The sequence below is a fragment of the Ascaphus truei genome, chromosome 10 (assembly GCF_040206685.1).
Source record: "Ascaphus truei isolate aAscTru1 chromosome 10, aAscTru1.hap1, whole genome shotgun sequence".
NCBI classification, from domain to species: Eukaryota; Metazoa; Chordata; class Amphibia; order Anura; family Ascaphidae; genus Ascaphus; species Ascaphus truei.
In genome coordinates, this window is record NC_134492.1 from 35,717,332 (window position 1) to 35,738,706 (window position 21,375).

The following is a 21,375-nucleotide window of genomic DNA, read 5'->3' on the forward strand; positions in this document are numbered from 1 at the left end:
CCAACAATCCCGCAGACGCAGACACATGGTCCCATCAGTCGTCTCATACATGATGGATTGTAAATGAAAGACAATTTCACAGCGTGTCCACCGAGAACTCTATCCAGCAGAGTCCCAAGTGGATGGAAAATCCTTAGCATCAGGAGTTCAAATCTTGCGGCTTAAACCCACACAGAGCAGAACATAGCCTCGTCGAGCTCGTGTGATGACGTAATGCTGTAGCCCAACGCGTTTCATCACACAAGATGGCGACTACTTCGGGGAACAGTAAGGGTAATCTACAGAAGCTTTAAATAGCCAGCTGAATGCCTAGCAATAGTACACCAAAAGGAATCCCAGTTATTAGCCCTTGATGTACTGGACTAGACGCTAAAAATATAATATGCTAAAGGCATCAACATATAGCCCAATAAGCATTATAAAACTTACAATAATGACAATAAAAAAAGTTTAAAAAAGAAACACAAAAAGAAAAATGACCGCACATAAAATGATGTTAATAAACATAATTAACTCGATGAATGAACCGAGAGGAAACAATATAAAATAACTTAAAAATTGTATATATTAAATAAGTTAACAAGCAATATTCTAAGGAGGAAGAGAAGTAAATAATATTCTCTATATATACACTGTACATATAAGATGTGTAATACACAATACCCAAATATTATAAACGTTGTAAATTTTGACAATGTAAAACAGACAAGGTGGCAGAGCGAAAAGGAGAGACCAGATTCACTCTACTAAGGTACTAGTGTCTAAACACTCATTGTACCCACCAGGGGCCAAGGTGCCCATCTGGTATATCCAATATCATTCTGTTTAGAAAGCGCTTTATTTTGTTGGACATGTGCAGCTTTCAGTATGTTACGGGTTTACCCCCCCCCTTCGATGTATGTGGCAAACTGGGGGGGTGGCGGCAGGAGAAGAGAGCGGAGGACCGCCAGATCTGAGCAGGGTGGCAGAGGAAGACGGCCACGGAAGAGGGCGCCCCAGCAGTCCGTCCCGGACGTGTTCACTGACGTCTCGGTCGGCCTCTCCTCCTTCATGGTCCCGCAAAATAGCTTTGCGACGTCAAATGGCGTAGCGTTGCCATGACGTCATGCCACCATGTGACGTCCCCTTGTCATGGCAACGCAACACCATTTCACGTTGAGGAGCCATTTTTATAGGACCACGCAGGGGGAGATGCCGCTGACGGAGATGGTAAGACAGTTAAATATATAAAATACAAACCTACTGCTGGTTTTTATTCAGCAGTAGGTGGCAACACTGAGGAAAATATATATATACACATATATATATATATACACACATATATACACACACACACACACACACACACACACACACACACACACACACACACACGTTACCGTTCCAAGGATTGGTAAACAAGAGACAGCACTCAATGTTGAAAATCAAAGTGTATTAGTGATAGCAAAAATACATCCAGAAACCCAACGTTTCGGTCCTACAGAATGGGACCTTCCTCAGGAATTTTGATTTTCAACATTGAGTGCTGTCTCTTGTTTACCAATCCTTGGAACGGTAACGTATAACTACATTCTCTATATGGGACGTGCACCTGTGGCTTACCAGCACCTATTGGAGTGCCAACTGCCTTATCTGACACACACACACACACACACACACATATATACATACACACACATATGTACACATATATATATATATATCCAGAAAGTAGGTCTTGGTTTGTAACCTGGTAGGATAGGGGTGGCCAATTCAAGTCCTCAAGGACAGGTGGCTCAGTCAAGTTTTAAGGAAAGACTCAGTAAGACTGAGCCCCCAGTGCTGAAACAGGGATATCCTGAAAACCTGACCTGTTGGGGGGGGGGGTCTTGAGCACCAGTTTTATATTGATACATTAGATCATCTTCTGCTTTCTTGCAGGCCCAATTGCGAAGAGCGTGGTAGCAACGGTTCTGATCCATTTGGTGTTTAGATTCTTCGAGGCTGGCTATCAGGTCTCTTTTCTATCCAAGTCTTCTCTATGTTTCTCCCCCCTCCCCTTTGCATAGTCACATGTTATACAGTCTGTTTCTATTTGTTTTGCAAAAGTACAGAAAAAATAGTTTCTGTAAAGTATGAGATTTTAATAAAAAGTTAAATCATCAACAATATACGTGGGGGAAAAAAATAATAACGGAGCTAATGAGTAAAATCATTTAACAAGTGACCCGTGCTGTGATCTATAGATGTATTGCTGTACGAAGCCAGAAGTGTCTCCCGTCCATTAGTTTTGTAACTAGTATAAAATACCTCACATCCGTGGCAAGGTTTCATTAAAATGGAAATCGTGTATCCAATTGCGTTCCCCTCGTTTTCTGTGCTTTGTTGACGTATTAAACCGTTTTTTCTGCCACAAGTGGCTGCAATGTACGAAAACAGGGCCGGTGAAGTTTGCTCTTCAAGAAACATCAACAGGCTAGGTTTTCAAGCCACAAAGCAGTAGTCCTGGCTGCTCACACATTTGTTTTACTCAGCTGAACCAGAGAGTACCCCATGTGCTCACATATGATCCTTTGACCTCCCAGGACCCACTCCAGTTCTCGAGCAACAAGCAGGCTTGTCCACCAGGCAAAAATATTCTCCGGTGCACACAATGGCCACGGGCTAAGGCGGCAAATATACTAGATGCCACGTGCTATTTGTGACCCGACGGCTATATTTGTTGCTTTTTTGTGTGTGCTAACAGCACAAAAAAAAAAAAAAAGCTACTGGTTGACTGAGGCTTTCCGGAATTCGGAAGATAACGGGGATCAGCGACTCACAGCCATAAATGAAACCAATGGTTTTCTTAACTATATGAGTGTACTCTTAACTAGAATAATCCAGTAAAACACCAATGCAGCGCTTTATAAGCCCTCATCGGACAAGTACAGAGAACGATGTGTCAAGAGTGCTGGGAGCTTTGTGTTTGGAGCAAGAACTGCCCCTCACAGACTATAACCCCCCAAAACATTCTATTAAGCAAAGTCAAACCGTACATGCAAAACTTTATTTCACATATATAGCATAAGGTACACTGCAACCAAAGTTCATAAACTCCAGGTTTTTTTTAAGAGGTGCATTCACTCCTACAAAACAAAAAAAATACTTAATCTTAATCACTTTTTTGAAAAGCATGGTCTGAAGTGTTTATCTGGGGATCTCTGTGTGTACTTTAAGGCCTGGCCTACTATGTACCCAGTAAAACCCTTGGTGGAACCCTGCATGAGGAGAGCCCTCAAATTCCAGGCTGGTCAAGTCTGCTAGAATGATTGGAAGACTCACAAAATCCTGGCTAGACAGACTTGATGAAACCATGGTAGCCCGTTTGTACATTTGTTTGCAGGGAGAGTCAGTTTGCTCTGTATCGAGCAGTATATGTCTGTATGTAGGTATGCATGCATAAGTATGTATGAGCACATGCATGTCGGAATAGATGTGTATGCATGATTGAATGCACATCTGAGCATTTATATGCATACAGAAGTCTGTCATAGTGCCCTTTGTCAGTTATAGCTCTTAAAAGAGGCACTCGTAGCGACGCTTTTTAAAAATAAAAATAGGCTTGAAGCAAGGGATCCCTGGAGCTGAAACGTGGTTATTTCAGCTCCAGAACCCCCTGCTTCCTGAGATAATTAACTCTGTAAACACTTAGTTTTATTGCTGCTTTGACATACCCATCTTCTCTCCTCACACCTGCACAAAAGCAAATTGGACCAGTTTCTGCCTTAATTAAAACAAGATGGAAGCTCTCTTAAATATGGACAATGTTTTTGGCGTAGTTTTTAAAAATAATGTTTACCCAATTAAAAGACTCATTCAGCGATTGATTCAATATCTAGATTGTTGGAATTCATTTAAATTGCCCTAAAATAGGGTAAATAAGAGTACAATTTAAAAATAATAATAATTGATCGCTCAGGGAATTAAAGACGGACCATGAGCCGAGAGGTCCGTCAAACTATGTAGTACGGTTCTCCACATGCTCCTCACAGCAAGCCAGCAACATAACTAAGAACCAATGCTCCCTCTCTAAAATTAAGTTACAGATACTTCATTAAACGTACTCTTGCTCAGAGCACATAGTCAGTGTGTTAAATGCAGTCATCCCCTGACTGTGTTACATTAAAAGTTAGAGCCTCATCATGAATCTTAAAGTGCATATGTAGTTGGCTCGTGTTTGAGAAGGTCTGGTCACAGGAAACACATTTAAATGGTTTCTCGTCTATGTGCTTGCTCCTGTGGATCAGCAGAGAGGAGGAGCGAGAGAAGCACTTGTCGCAGTCTGAGCACTGGTAGGGCTTCTCCCCTGTGTGTGTCCTCTCGTGCCGTCGTGCCATTGAGGCTTGGCAGAAGCCCTTCCCACAATATGAGCACTTATAGGGCCTCTCACCCGTATGTATGCGCAAGTGCACAGTCAAGTCTGATTTCCGAGCAAAGTTCTTTCCGCACTCCACACAGAGAAGAGATTCCTTCTCATGAGACTGTTGGTGTTTGTGCAGAGCGGAGGGGCTGCTGAACGTTTTGCCACATTCAGGACATATTGAGGGACAGTCTTCAGTGACCACAGGAGGGATGGCGCTCTCTAAACGCACAGTGATTTCCTTCTCTTTAAACAGGGATAGTTTTACCCCTTGGTGCCTCTGGCGATGTTGGCGCAGCGTGGATGGATCAGAGAATGTCTTTTTGCAGTAGAAGCACTCGTAGGGCCGGTTCCCTGTGTGTGTATTCTGGTGTATGCGCAAGAGGTTCAGGCGTGGAAAGCATTTCCCGCACTGGGAGCAGATGAAGGGCCGGTCAGGCGGATGACTGCGTTGGTGAACCCTGAAGTCAAATCGACTATTGAAGACCTCACCGCAGACTTTGCACGGATAAGGCTGCTGCACGTGGGTGAGTACGTGTCTTTGCAGCCCTGAGTCACTGCTGAATGTTCTCCCACAGTCAGAGCAAAGGAAGGGGTCCTCAATGACTTGTATGGAGCGGTGTATGTTGCAGATATATGTCGCACTGCAGGATTTGTCACACACATCACAGGGGAATGTCGAGGGGAATCTGTGGGTCTTGGTGTGCTGACGTAGCTGGGTTGTGTTGGAGAAGGTCATATCACAGGACTTGCATTTAAATGGCTTATCTTTAATGTGAGAGTTCCTATGAATGAGCAGAGAGGTGGAGCGAGAGAAGGACTTGTCACAATCTGAGCACCGATAGGGCTTCTCCCCAGTGTGTGTCCTCTCATGCCGCCGCACCATTGAAGCTTGGCAGAAGCCCTTCCCGCAGTGTGAACACTTATAAGGTCTCTCACCTGTGTGTATGCGCAAATGTACAGTCAAATCTGACTTCCGAGAAAAGGTCTTCCCGCACTCTGCACAGATGAGAGATTCCTGTTCGTGAGACTCCTGGTGTTTATGTAGTGCTGAAGGGCTATTGAAAGTCTTGCCACACTCAGGGCAGATAGATGGGCAATCTTCAGTGAGCACTTGAGAGGCAGAGCAGTCTAGAGACACACCACTGCCCTCTTGGTACGTGGATTTCTTCTGCTCTTGGTGCCTCTGTTGATGTTGCCGCAGAGTGTACAGGTCAGCGAAGGTTTTATTGCGTATGGAACACTCATTAGGCCGATCTTCTATGTGCTTTTTTTGGTGGGTTTTCAGCAGGTGCAGGCGTGCAAAGCATTTTCCACACTGGGAGCAGCTAAAGGGCTTCTCAGAGTGTTGGCTGCGCTTGTGCACCCTGAGATCAAGCTGGTTCTTGAAGACCTCACCACAGACTTTGCAAGGATAAGGCTGATACATATGGGTCTGGCAATGCTTTTGCAGTAGTGCACTGCTACTAAAACTTCTTCCACATTCACATTTGAATGGTTTTTCCCCAGTGTGCTTACTCCTGTGGATCAAAAGAGAGGTGGAGCGAGAGAAGACCTTGTCACAGTCTGAGCACTGGTAGGGCTTTTCCCCAGTGTGTGTTCTCTCGTGCCTTCGCACCATAGACGCCTGGCAGAAGCCTTTCCCACAGTATGAACACTTGTAAGGCCTCTCACCAGTGTGTATCCGCCGGTGTACTGTCAAATCTGACTTTCGGGCAAAGTTTTTCCCACACTCCTTGCATATCTGAACGGTGCCACAGGATGAGTTTAGATTGTTTGCCAACGGTCCCATAGCAAATTCCACATTTGTAGCAGCAAATTCTGAAAATATGTCACACAAATTTTCTGGGTCACTGTCCGTTTGCTTAAAGATGCCCTGTGATTTCCCCTTACTCTCAGTCTCCTCCAATCTGTTTGCAAAGTCAGGACGATCATTCTTCTCTGTCCAGCCTGGGTCGGAATTACAGGCAGAATTTGTTTCATTTGAACTGCTTTCATATTTTATGGGGGTCAACAGGACCCTTTCTTTTCCTTCTTCACAATTCCCTACACCAGCCATAGCTGGACTTTTTGGATGTGCCACTCTATCCATCGCCTTCAGGGATAACTGGAACAAAAAGGGGAAATGAAGATGTAAGGACCGCAACACCAGGCAAAGGAAGCAGATACTGCATAGTGTATCACTCTAGAACAGGGGTCTGCAACTTTATAAAAAAAAATCTTTGTTCAAAATATTCAGAGCCACAACACATGCATGAATATTAAACCCCCACATACACATACTGTACATACACTACTAGGTACTGTATAAGCATTAACATACAACACATGCATGAATATTACACCCCCACATACACATACTGTACATACACTACTAGGTACTGTATAAGCATTAACATACAACACATGCATGAATATTACACCCCCACATACACATACTGTACATACACTACTAGGTACTGTATAAGCATTAACATACAACACATGCATGAATATTAAACCCCCACATACACATACTGTACATACACTACTAGGTACTGTATAAGCATTAACATACAACACATGCATGAATATTACACCCCCACATACACATACTGTACATACACTACTAGGTACTGTATAAGCATTAACATACAACACATGCATGAATATTACACCCCCACATACACATACTGTACATACACTACTAGGTACTGTATAAGCATTAACATACAACACATGCATGAATATTACACCCCCACATACACATACTGTACATACACTACTAGGTACTGTATAAGCATTAACATACAACACATGCATGAATATTACACCCCCACATACACATTCTGTACATACACTACTAGGTACTGTATAAGCATTAACATACAACACATGCATGAATATTACACCCCCACATACACATTCTGTACACACACTAATAGGTATATACTGTATAAACAGTAGCATACAACAAACTTACTTTAGTCTTGTGGAAAGGAAAATATGTGAGGGAATAAAATGCATCTCACTATAATAAGTCCCTTTATTTATTTTTTGTCATTGATTTTCTGTGCAAAACAGTTTGTAATTTAGAAATACACAACACATACATACACTACCCCCCCCCCCAAATACACGCACACACTACCCCCCCCCTCCCAAATACACACACTCTACCCCCTCCCAAATATATATATCACTACACCAGGGGCTATCTTCTGCAAAGCATATTAATAACCGGCTCTCCAGGCGCATTATCAGTAATATTTTCACTTATTGTCCAAATAAACATCACAATGTTTTCTTGAAGGAGCAGGTTCGGCCCACTTCCGGAAATACAACTACGAGAAACCCAAAACAAAATATTCTGTACACACACACACACACACACACACACACACACACACACACACACACAAAGGCAAAGAGATCGATGATAAAATAATTTTAAAAAAAAGAAGGATAGATTCACTAAAGAAAGCTCAAGAACGTCAGTTATAAAGTAAGAGATGACACATGGTTGCACCTTTAATATGTGTAACACACACTTACTTTGGGCCTGCCTCTTTCCCTCACTATGCTGCCGGTGCTGCTCGGGCCTTTTGTTGCTGCCCGGCATCTCCCCAGCTGCTGGCCCGCCTCCTACACTGTCCCACGCCGAGCCGCTCTGTGACATCAGTGCGCCCTGGAAGTTTGTGCCGGCATCTGAGAGGCCCGGCGTGGGACAGCGCAGAACGCAGGCCAGCAGCTGGGTAGATGCCTGGCAGCAACAAGAGGCCCGACCAGCACCGGCCGGGCCCCCCGCAGCACTGTGAGGTAAAGGCAGCAGCTGGGGAGCAGCAACCGAGGACAGAGGAGAGCCGCATGTAGGTGCAGAAAGAGCCGCAGGTTGACGACTGCTGCTCTACAGTATGCAAGAAGTGATCACATAGCTTGAAGGTTGTAGCACAGCAGAGAGGGTTGTCATAGCCCTATTGGATCAAAAAACACATTTGATTTTAGTAGTTCGAGTCACTTTATTGGATCTGTGGTTAGCATTGGGTATTTCTGGCATTACCCGATGAAGGACCGCGAGAGGTTTGAAAGCTTGTTGGTCCAATAAAAAAGGTATCGCACCCCCTACTCCCTCCTTTGTTACTACTTAAAGCAGCAGACCAAGCAATATTCTACATGTGTTTATTTGTTATTTCTTTTTAAAATAAATCAGTTCTGTACTATGAGAAAATACTTGTAGCATTTAAAAAATATATAAAACTGTCATCAAGAGTTGATTTTTTTAATGCATTATAATGTAACAAGAATGTTTTGTTTCTATTTCTATAGCAACTATTTACAAATTCACATCCCCTTCCTCTTCTGAAACAGGCTCTGGCACACCCCTTTTTTGACTCCTGTCCTCCCTAGCAGTGCATCAATTGTATCTAGTGACTGCCTGGTCACATGATCTTCACCACAGAACGTTGCATCTTTGGTCCTCTTCTGCTACACTGACAGCCATTTAGTGCAGGGTTGCGCTATCTTTTCCCCCTGCGCCCTCTGCCTGCTCCACCCCTCCTTACCTTGGCTCTGGTGTTCTGACGTCACAATGCCATGGCAGCGCGGCATCACGTGACCGCGGCATCACGTGACCCCGCCATGGCAACGCATCTCCAGAGGTAAGTGAATTTTACAGAGGCCATAGCCACTCCCCCGGCATTTAATTGCCTCTGGGAAGGGCGCGGGGCTCTGTAAACCCCGCTCCCCCCAGGTTTAGTGAACCCCTGAGCAGAATCGTCAAATCGACCCCAGGAGAACGGATTGATCGGCAATTTAGCCAATTACTTATCATTGTTTGGATTGTATTGATGCACATATTAAAAGGAGGGGGGGAATAAAATGGCAGCTGGACTGCTGCTTTAATGAAGAGAACTTTATAGTTGGTAATCAGAGTCTTCATAACTTCAAGGCTCATTTTAAAAAAGTGAGCTTATATTAGTGGTAGAGGCTGTCCCACTAGTCCGGGGTCCGACTGTCACGTACGGCACCCTGCGAGCACGCTACCTGCATACGGGACAAGGGTTAATACGGGCACTCGCAAGCGCTCCCACTTTTCACCTGCGCAGAGGTCCGTCAAATGGACAATCTCTCCTCTACAGGACAAGGGTTAATACTCACACTCGCAAGCTGCCCCACTCTTCAGCAAGGTCCCTCAGATGAGTTAACATCTCCCCTAAATCCGTCCCAATATACCACCACCGCCGCTATGAGCACATGACCTGCATACGGGACAAGGGTTAATACTCGCCCGCAAGCGCTCCAACTTTTCACCCCCGCAGAGGTCCTTCAAATGGACAATATCTCCCCTAAAGGACAAGGATTAATACACAGCCAGCAAATTGCCCAACTCTTCACCTCCACAAAGGTCCCTCAAATGAGTTTATATCTCTCCTAAATCCGTCCCCATATACCACCACCACGAACAGCACACAAGTGAGGACGTGACTTAGCTATGTCACCATAGTTAATACACAGGGCTATTCTAGCCAACTTACTTTGCGCCTGCACAAGGTACCTCCAGTGAGTTAATATTAACCCCAACTAAATTGCAAATCATATTTATATACTGCCACCACCTGGGGTATGCAAATAAGAGATGTCAAATTAATAAGTTGTAGCAAAATGTTTCTGAAAACGTAAATACTCTCCCCAGAATGTCCATTCAGAGCCCAAAGCATTATATATATATATATATACACACACACACATACATTCAGGCACTCAAGGCAGACACAATGGGACTAAATATGGACATCTTTATCCTAAATTTAAGGGGCACAGGGATATCTGTCTCTTAATCCCTGCTAGACCTGACGTGTTATTTTCATTTTTAATAAAGTCCCTTTTGGCTTGATACCTTCTGTAGCCACGCCCCTGGCCATCCATACACCCCCTGAAGAGAAATGCTTTGAAGCTCACTCTAAGGAGACCATGTTTACAGAAAGTTGTCACAAGGGGCCATGTTTTATTCCCAAGTCTCCAGACACTACCCTGATCTCGACTATCAGCAAAATACAACCCATCTGGCCCTTTTAGGTGAGCCCATACAGGATAGAATCCCCCCAATTAAGCTCTCTTTGAAACCAAGCACAAAGCTGAAAAAAGTCCTGACATGTTACAACCCCAACAGATGTTATTTTAAGATAAAACTCCAATCACATAAACCCCTGACGTACCAGATGGATTAAAATACATAATATCTCATGATATTATCATGACACCAACCTCCACTGGTTAGTTGTTGCAAGGGGTAAAGGGCATCAGATCTCTGCGGTAGGCAGAAGCTGATAGCTGGAGAAATTCTTCAAAAAGACTTTGGTTGCTTGGCTTTGCTTCTTTTGCTTGGTTTATTGGCTCAGGACGCACCAGAGCGTATGGAACCGAAGCCCTCAGACAGGGGTTTAGTTCCGATAGTCCACTCAGTCCTACTGCAAGCAGGACCCAGGAACTTAAGCCTCCTGCAAGACACTCACCCCGCACAGGTATAAAGATACAGTGCGCCCAAGAACCGGGTGCAGGCTGAGCTGATCTAAGACACACGGGAACAATTTAGGGTTTTCAGTTCTACCTCAAACTTCAGAGAGATGCCAGAATGTCTGCGCGCAGCAAAGGTTTTTTTTCTGGCCTCTTTAGATCTGGCTGAGTTAGGAGCCAATTGCTGACACTCTATTCCCTTAGTGTGTGAAACAAGTTCTAGCGAGACCGGGGACGCCATGACAACCGTTAGATTACACCCAAGAGCTTTCCGAGGTAGGGATATGACACCGATTCTTTTCTGCAAAAATACTCATTTTTTTGATTACCATGAAGGGATCCCCGAGTCTGGGTTTTGGGCAGAAACAGCTTTAATGTCCAAAACGCACGTGTAACACTATATGTATGTATATCTTTATTTATATAGCACCAGGGTTGCCACCACTCCGGGTTTGATCCCGGAAACTCCGGGTTTTGGGCACTTACCTCCAGGCTACGGGTTTAGCCCGTCAATCTCAGGGTGATGGCGAGGTGCGGCGTCTCCGGCATTCTCCTGCAATTCCCCTCCAACTGCAGTGAACATGGCAGCGCAGCGCCAAATGACGCCGCGTTGCCATGACAACAGGACGCTATGTGACGTCATGACACTACGTGGCGTCACGTTGCCATGGCAAACGCAGCGCAGCCGTGCTCACTGCAGTTGGAGGGGGAGTTGCAGCAGGATGCCGGGAGACACCGCACCAAGTAAGGGAATTTAAAAAAAAAAAAATATTTCCTCCGGGTTGGCCTTCAGTAGAAGGTGGCAACCTTGGATAGCACCCACAGCTGTACTCAGCGCTTTACAAGAGACAATACAGTACTGGGAATTATAATACAATAAGTGCAACAAACAAAATGAAACCGTAGGAAAGGAAATGCCCCAGAGAGCTTACAATCTATATCCAGTAAGGACATTAAAACATGCTTTCCCCATGCCATTGCTGAATTTTTACTGAGGCTCACACTTCAAAACAAGATGCAACTCTTAATGTAATATTTCCTGGGAAAACATTTATATAAATAAATATGCACTAAAGGGAACCAATCTTTAGGGAGTGCTAATGAAACAGGCAAAGTAGCCATAAATAACATTACTAAATCTTTGCAAGGGTATTAAATGATAAATCCCAACTGTCAAAAAATACTAGCAATAAATTGTAGAACCCTAGACCAGGGCGCGCTAATTGGTAAGAAGTTCTAGATCTTAACTCTTTAACTGCTAGAGGAACATCAGTGCATTGCTGGTTAATTTGGTTGCACGTGGGTTAATAAACTCATTCACAACCCGCCAGCTCTCTCAACTCTCCCTCACAGGATTACCGCTTTATACATGTGGATTACCCACCTACAAAACATCGGTTACCCCCCACACGCTTTAAAGGTGGTCACCCTCCTACAAACAGCAGTTGCCTTTTTTTAGGCTACGTCCCGCTGGCGCTGACCGCGCTCATGCTGGAGAGCGGTGCCGTCACCAACTCTCTAAACATGAGCGACGGGTGTCCTGTTGTTTCGCGAACGGGGGTGGGTGGGCATTGGGGGTGTGTTAAGCGCGCTTGAAAGTCACTTTTTTTTGTCTCCTCCAGCGCCAAGCTTGGGAGAGCGCGCGCACCGCGTGAGCGGGGACGTCTACATAACAAGTACAAGAAGAAAAAGTGGCATGCGCCAAGCGCACAGCACGCTCAGTGCCAGTGGGGACGTAGCCTCCCGCTAACGCTGAGCGCGCGGAACTTGCCGCGGTTACTTATATAAATCCCCGCTCACTGACGCTCGGCGCTTATGTAAACAAAAAAGTCTAACTTTTCAGCGCGCTCAATGCCCCTAAACACCCCCCCCCCTCCCCCCGCGTAAATTACAAGACACCCGGCGCTCATGCTTGGAGCGCTCTCCAAGCATGAGCGCGCTCAGCGCCAGCGGGGACTCAGCCTAGACATATGTTGGGATCATTCCTCAAACAAAAACACTTCATTTCACTAGGGATCTAACCGCTTATCTGCATTGCAGGCCCATCTAGCAGTGTAAGATCCTTCTGACTCCACAAGAACCCCTCCCCATGAATAACCTGGGCCGTGGCACCCACAGAGCTGATGCCCTTTCCAGCTGCTCTTTAGCAAAAGGGATTGGCATATATTACAGCCTCTCGGTCAGATCTGTGACCCCACAAGCACAGAAATAGGGCAGGACAACCCCAGGGAGAAGCACTCACCTCTTCTGTCTGGCTGGAGGTGTTCCGATTCATATATAGCACATTGAATGTATCCCCATGTCTAATTCCCTGTTATTTCTTCATATATACCTTGCAGCCTCTTCTTCTCCCCCATCCTACCCCCCTCTCTGTTTGTACCTCGGAGAGGCCTTGCTGCAGCTCTCTTGGACACAATAAGAGGCCTTGTGAAAGGGCCTCTTCCTGCCGAGGCCCTGAGCATGCACAGTACACACATCCCTCCCACTGCACCTCCCCTCACCGCCTGATCCCACCCAGAGACCAGCCTCCCCTCTCAGGGACCGGGCGCAGGATGCCTGCCCCCTGCTCCCTGTGCTTGGCTGTGCTGCAGGGCTAATCCACATGGCTGTGAAACACACAGAATGAATGCAGTGCTGCTGCCTCAGTATCAGGCTGTGAACCGCCCTGTGTTGTGTCCATATATAAATTAATCCACTAGAAAGAAAACCAGGTTGAGCCACAGGTACTTAGAGCTCTCTACAGTATGTATCTCTATGTATTTAGATGCTCGTGTGCACGGACGCAGTTGCATAAAAAAAAAATCTGCATTTTTTTTTCATGTCTAAAATGCATCATTTATTACGTGTATTTCTCCAGTTGTAGATTTTGGGGCGTGCTGCGCTAGTATTGTGTGCTAAGAAAAGGCTCACGTCACATTCAAGGTGACAGAAAACCAACGCAGGAAACCATCAGGAAAAGTAACGCAAGACGCAGATTTTTTTGATACATAGACCTGCGCCAATATGCAGATGTAACGCCGCCCTAACTCCTCCCACTTGCGCTATAACGCCTTCACCTCGTCACAAACATACCCGAAAATGGCGCAAGTACAATTAATACGTAGACACTGCCTGGGGCGGGTATATATCAGCTTGCGCTGCGTCAAAATAACGACTGCCAACATTTTGTTTTTGATACATGGAGCCCTTACAGTCTAAATACATATTTGCTTGTCACTGATTTTTAGTGTCTGGTCACATAACCTTCAGAAGCTTGTCATTTTCTATTAAAATGACAATGTTTTGTTTTGTACAAGACCCTCAAATGTCAGGGTTGGGTCCTTGGTAGCTGACAGCTCAATGTCATCCCAATAGAAGTGCAGAGAAAATGTGATCAATCTGTTTAGCGTTTGCTCACTGTCTGCTCAGGAGAAATGAAAAAGAGGAAAGTAGCAGCACTTAAAATTAATAGTGAAAATGAGTAAAGCTGCCAAATTTCTGGGAGGCTCAACCCAGACAGGTTAATGTGAGCCATCAATATACTGGGGACAGCAGAGGGACACTGAAAGTCTAATCCAGGACAGTGCCGGATTCAGTGGCGGGCTGGACCGGCACTTGTCCAGGGCGCCACCTGCTCAGAAATCGGCGCCATCTTTAAATGTCTGAGTCCTGTGCAGCCTTCTCAATGTCAAGGGGCATTTAATAGAGTGGCTCAGTGAGTAAAGACACTAACTGGCACTGAGTTTGACGCGGGGGAACCTGGTTCAATTACTGGTGTCGGCTCCCTGTGACCTTGGGCAAGGCTCTTTATCTCCCTGTGCCTCAGGCACCAAAAACATAGATTGTAAGCTCCACGGGGCAGGGGCCTGTGCCTGCAAAATGTCTCTGTAAAACTAGCAGCGCTGTACAAGAACATACTATTATTATTAAGATGGCGCGTCGGAGAGGCGGGCGTGGGACTCGGAGCGGCGGCAGCAGCAGCAAGGGACATTGACACTGACGAGGTCGCTTGGCCATGCGGGACATTTATGGAGTGGTGGTGCAGGGCAGGGCATGCAAGACCTCTCCTTCGCTGCTGCTCTGTCAATGTCCCACGTGGCAAAGTGCCCTCGTCAGTGTCAATGTCTCTTGCTGCCGTCACTCTGAGTCCTGCGCCCACCTCTCATCTTTAAATGTCCCTCGACATTGACAAGGCTGCACAGGACTCAGACATTTAAAGACAGCGCAGGGGTCGGAGCACGTGCGCACTTACCTATTGCTGCCTATCAGCGTCCCGACGTCATGTGGCATCATGGCAAAGCGTCCTCACGTGATGTCACGCCTGCAGGAGATGGGGCAACCTGCCCAGCGTGCGCTACTCCCTCTGTCCGGCACTGAACCATGGATGCACAAACTTTTTACGTCACGCCCCGTTTTCATCCGTGCAATTAATAGCCCCCTCCCCACCGCTTGATCCATAATCACATGGGGAAAAAAACTTTATTAAATCGGTATACAATATAAATGTGAATACACATACTTAAAAATACTTATATACAATATTTCAACATTTTTAATGAGACGGATGAGCCAGAGACCCAGCAGCAAGGACATCCATCCTGGGTGTGTTATTCCAGAGACTGCAACTGAGCTCTAGTTCCACATCCAGACGGGAACAAATTTTGCTTTTAAAGTAGTTAATTTGGAGACTGTAAGTTCATACAGGTAAATTGAAACAAAAGGCAAGAGCAATTCAATAACCTTAGCAGAAATATCTGGGTATTCTTTCTTCGTGGAAACCCCAAAACATGTGTAACCCTGCTTCCTATCGCTAGCAAGCGGCTACCATGTGCTGTGTTACCTGTAGGCTCACAGGGCCTAAGTCTCTGCCACGGAGAGCCTGGGGTTACTCGTGCAATACTATATTGGGTGCAGCGCCTCCATCTGCGATGGCTCCCACCAGAGGGGGAGTGGTTCCTCGCAGGAAATATATATATATCACTCCACACGTAGGTAAAACAATCAATGACTTTACTGGCATGCAATAGGGTACACATAGGCACATATATTAACCGGTGTCCCTCCCTAGAGGCGACACTAAACACGGCGTCGTGCAGGACGCTACCTCCACCTCCCGTAACCCCACACCATAAGAATGATATGTGTGACTGCGCAGCCACTATGTCCCTTGTGAATGTGATAGGCCTTGTTGGTGCACTTGTAGATTTAGAGTACCTGCCGAGCACTCCCGTGCTCGGATCTGCAACTTGCTTCACAAAGGATCCGGCGACCGAAGAACACCGGAACCACCATCCAGGATGATCCCACCAGGATAGCCTCTGCAGTCACAACGAAGAACTGCGCCCAACCTTCTGCACGGATGCGCAGCGTCAAGGGAGTCCCTAACTGACTCCGTGAACCAACGTGAACTCTCTGTACTATAGGCCGTCCCTACAGCACAGCAACCTTGAATGGCTTTAGGGGAAAACTCCTGGGGGCCTACTGGGTCGCCTATCCTATGCAGGTGGGTCCCTGACCTCCTGCAACCACACTACCTCTCCCGTACCCACCCGGTCCCCTCTGACTCACTCCTACCTAACCTCGCCTCATCCCTGCAGCAACGCACTGCAGCCTGACACGATGCCCCCTTGTCCGCCCTCACAGCACTGACCGCTGTGACCGGACAATAAGGCACCTCATAAACCTAAGTACAGCGTCCCTAACCTAGGGCCATCCCTTATCAATTCCCCACTAGCCTGGGGGTGAGTTGGGGTCTACCTGAAATATGGGGGACCTACCTGGTGCAGAAGCTTCACTTGCTCCCTACACCATTCCTGTTCCCTCCTAGCTCCCAGCTCCAACTAACTAGCGTGGCCTCAGCGCACAAACTGTATCTCTTCTCCAGGGAGATCCTAGGCCCTATTGGCTCCCTGGCGTCACGTGGGGCGTGCAGAGGCTCATGGGACCCGTAGTCCCTGCCTAGAGCCTTCCCTAGCAGGCTAGGGTTTCGCGGGCTCTCCTCGCGCTGTCCTGCGCATGCGCGATCTCTGCAGGGCCGCCGGGGACTTACTGCGCATGCGCGACCTGTATCAAGATGGCGGCGCCCTGCTCGTGAACCGCCGGGGACCGCCGGAACGGCAAAGCGCTCCCTGCACTGGCCCCCACCCTCCAGAAGTGCCGGCGGGTCCATCGAGTGACCCGCGGCAGCGGAAGAACCGAGGTAGGGGTTGCGGTGCAGCAGGGAGGAAAAAGGGACCTGGCTACACATGTAAGGCTTTTTGCTTTGAATTCCATTTTTAATGATGTCTATCAACTTTTCTTGCTGAATAATTGGTAGGTAGGTGCTTCCTACAGCCGCGTCAAAAGGATTCTGAATTAAGTCAAGCTCTGTTGTTTGTAAGTCCCTGAACCTCTCAAAGAGATTCTGGTGGAGATCTTCCAGGTGGATTTTTATAGCAGAATCAATTTGACTTCGATTAATACTTCGAAGAATTGAAACATTTCGCAAGATCCTGTTTCGTATGTATGCTTCCAGAGTGAGCTTTCTAAAAAAAAAAAGCAGAAATATTATCACCCATTGTTAAAATATTTTTTTTTAAATCCTTGTAGCGATGAATAGCTTGTTTATTTAAAAATATATATTGCCGAGGAAACAGAAAATTAGAAGCCATCTTTCATTGCAGAATTTTTCAGCCAAAGTTTGGTTATGATCCGAAAGGTAAAGTAGGAGCTCATCCTTAAGCTCAAATACGCAGCGCAGAATCTTTCACCGTGAGAACCATCTAACTTTTGTATGCAAAAGGCGGTTATCATATTGTGAGCGCATTTCATTACAGAACATGGAAAATAATCTGCCCTGTAAAGGTTGAGCTTTAATAAAATTCCCTATTTTTATTGCATCATTAAAGCTGCAGTTCAGTCAATATCCTGCATGTGTGTTTTTTTTTAATAAATCAGTTCTGTAGTAAGAAAAAATACTTTTAGCATTTTCTGTTCTTAAAAAAACAACTTTGAAAGACCAATTTTCTTGTATTCTATTTTAACAGCCATTTGCTAAGGCACTGCCCCTTCATGTCCTGTCACAAGCTCTGGCACACCCCTTTGTCAGCCCTGCCCTCCCTCTAGCACATGTCAGTGCAGGAGTGCTCATGAATATTCATGAGCTTCCACTGACTGACAGAAGCAGAATATAAACAGATCCCTTCACTAATTATGTCACCAAATTTCGCCTATCAATACACGGAGAACAAATTGACCTGCAGCTATACAGTTCTTTAGATAATTAGAGATTGCCCACATGAAACTATTGAAGTAAAAAAAAAAAAAAAGACAACTGCAGCTTTAAGAACTTTGTTTGCTTCAGGCTTAAGGCTACGGCCCTAGAGAGCGGGAGCTTGCGAACAACAGAGTGCTTGTGGCCTTCACCCGAGCAATCTGAGGACTTCAGATCACTCGCGACGGGGGGCGGGGGCTGTTGTGGGTGGGCGACCATGACGTCACGCGGCTTGTTCGCTCTCATTGACTGAGACGCCGCCATGACTTGGCCATCGCACGGCTGTTGTGCCAAAAGTAAAATTTCTTAACTTTCCAAAATGTGGTTGCACCATTGAGCTTTGTGCATGCGCGCACACGGACTGACTGGGGCCGGCCCTATAGAGGGCCGTTCTCTTGTTCGCACCGCGCACGCTATCGCACGCGCGGTCGCAATCACTGGCACAGAGGCCTAAGGTTGTTTGCAGCAAGAACTTCATGGTGTATCATGCAATGTGTGAATAACACACGAGGCGCGATGTTAAGCATCTTTACTCTGAAACCCTTCCTATCTTCCATCATTGCAGCGGCACCATCGGTACACACACCAGCACAATTATACCAGAGCAGATCATAGGCCTTAAACAATTCATCCACAACAATGAAGATATCTTCTCCCGTAGTGTGTCCTGCAAGTGATTTGCAGAACAACATTTCTTATAGGATTTCACCTTCATAACAGTATCTAACAAATACGATTAGCTGTGCCATGTTAACAATATCAGTGCTTTCATCCAGTTGGATTGAAAACTTAACATTTTGTGGAATTTGCATCAACAATTGTGTTTCAATGTCCTTAGATAGATCTATATGTATAATTTCGAACATCTTAATTGCAGTCGGAAGTACTAACGTTTCACTGATATTATATGGCTTCATTGTCCTTGCAATCAGGTGAGACACTTTGTAAGATGCCTTCGCAGCCTTGGATGATACTGTCACATATTCATGACATTTGCACCGACCTTCTGCAATTCTTCATGTCACTTTAAAAAGGCGGTGGGACCTATTCTAGTAGCCTCGATAGCCCACTTATCGAGGCTTTTGAGAAGTAATTTGTCAAAAATAGCTACAGCTATTCAAAAAGCCTCGATAAGTGCGCGACGAAAGCATTTAATCGCCATTTTTGGCTCTCACCCAAACACATCGTGTGCAGCGATATGTCTCCTATCGCAGGTTTTGGGAAATTGTGCCATTCTAGTAGCCTCGATTGTGTTATCGAGGCTCTAGAATGCCGATTTTATCCCATATTCGTCTCGCCAGAAAAAGTTGGCAAGAAGGCTGCGAGATATGGATATAGAAAGAAAAATGCATTTTTCCTGCATCGGATTGATGCCGGGGGATCTCCGGAGCTGATACACATTAATACCAGCACAATCCGATTGGACGCTGTACAGTATCATGTGACGGCTTTTTTTTTTTTTTAAGGAGGTACGTCACATCCTTAAAACCACGTGACTGATATCACAGGGTATTACAGCCAATGGGATTGAAGACAATCCCATTGGTTCCTTTACCATGTAATATTTTCCATCTGTTAAAAAGGATGTGACATCACTTTAAGGGATGACGTCGCGGGTCGAGAGCTTCCTGATATACCGGGATTCAGAGGGTGAAGACTTCTAAAGGTAAGATAAATATTGAATGTATGTAATTGTCTTTTTTAAGATTTTTTTTATTGTATTTTGTTCTTTTTATGTTTTTGCTTGCCCATTAACTGCTAATGTATTAATCTGTGCCCCTTTAGGGTACAGATAAATGCAGTGACCGACAATGCATTTTTTGGCAAATTCTTTTAAATGGTTATGTATTTGGATGGCTTGTTTTATTTACATTTTTGGATTGGTTAGCGGTTTTATTTCTTTAATTGTTTTGTTGGTTAGGTGTTTATTTTATTGTATTCTAGTATTTTGGGATAACATAATTTTGATTGTTTTGGTGTTAGCTTAATTTTATTAATTTGTAGCTGAGGCATTTTAGTTCTTTTATTCTTGTGGTGTTTCGGTGCTTGTCTATTTCTTTAATTGTTGTGTATTTTATTAGCTCATCTGCTTTACATAGCATTTCCTTGGAGGTGTATGTTTCCTCCCTTCAGGAAAGAGCTCCTACAAATTTTCCAATTAGTACATTTATATTACACTTCAGTGTCAGTCTGCACATCACCCTCCAAGAGTATGTGAATGTATAAGGCTGACAGAAAGAAATATATCTAAGTTGTATTATATTCACACAAAGGGAATTTGTGCACCCATAGTTTACCTCTATAGTAAGGTAACTATATTACTGGCTTTAGCCAGCTTTTAATTTCACTCCTCACCAAAGCATATGCTGTATTTAACCCCTTCAGGGCTCTCACATTTTTCACCAGTCCATGGGACAATAATCTATATACTGTAAAACTGAAATGTATGTCTGTCAGGATGTTTGCCTGTGGCTTTGTGGATTTTCTGATTGGTTGGCGGCCGGCGACACCTCTCGCTGGCACGCTCTCCCATTGGCTGAGGGGCGGGGTTTGCGGGGCGGAGTGACATCACAAACAGGGGCTCACAGGTAATCTTCGATCCTCCTCACTCAGCGCTTCTCCTCACCACTCGAACTAACAGGTAATCTCCCCCGGTGCTACTCCTCCTCCTCCCCCCGCGGGCCCCATACTAGCCACACTCAGCGGGGAGTGCCGGGGGGGGAACCCGCACTCGCACCCGCACCCGGGGACAGGGGGAGCGAGCGCTGGGGACAGGGGGAACGAGTGCCGGGGACAGCGGGGGGGGGGGAGGAGAGGGGGAGCAAGCGCCGGGGACAGGGGGGTGGGGGGGAACGAGCGCCGGGGACAGGGGGGGGAACGAGCGCCGGGACAGGGGGGATGCAGGGGGGAGAGTGATGTGAGGTGCAGGGGAGTGATGAGGGGTGCAAGGGGGAGAGTGATGAGTGGTGCAGGGAGAGGAGAGTGGTGAGGGTTGCAGGGGGGGAGAGTGATGTGGGGTGCAGGGAGTGAGAGTGATGTGAGGTGCAGGGGGGAAAGTGATGAGGGGTGCAGGGGGGGAGAGTGATGTGGGGTGCAGGGGGGGAGAGTGATGTGAGGCGCAGGTGGGAAAGTGATGAGAGGTGCAGGGGGGGAGAGTGATGAGGGGTGCAAGGGGGAGAGTGATGTGGATGCAGGGGGGGGGAGTGATGTGGGGTGCAGGGGGGGAGAATGCAGTCAGGTGCAGGGGGGGGCAGTGATGTCCGGTGCAGGG

The 21,375-nt window shown here is 46.1% G+C and overlaps 1 protein-coding gene across 5 annotated transcripts; it reads right to left on the reverse strand.

Moving 5' to 3' along the window:
• Window positions 1–1,370: 1,370 nt before the first annotated feature.
• On the reverse strand, window positions 1,371–13,506 carry LOC142503814 (uncharacterized). Of its 5 annotated transcripts, none has more exons than XM_075616544.1 (3): window positions 13,116–13,506; window positions 10,625–10,827; window positions 1,371–6,488 (listed from the first exon to the last, which is right to left on the reverse strand). In XM_075616544.1, exon 3 carries the CDS (start codon window positions 6,471–6,473, stop codon window positions 4,113–4,115), a length of 2,361 nt encoding a protein of 786 aa, XP_075472659.1. In that variant the 5' UTR covers window positions 6,474–6,488; window positions 10,625–10,827; window positions 13,116–13,506; the 3' UTR covers window positions 1,371–4,112. The 5 variants fall into 5 exon arrangements, with proteins under 5 accessions (XP_075472659.1, XP_075472656.1, XP_075472658.1 ...); XM_075616541.1 differs by having other exon boundaries at window positions 10,625–10,857; XM_075616543.1 differs by having other exon boundaries at window positions 10,576–10,857.
• Window positions 13,507–21,375: the final 7,869 nt, after the last annotated feature.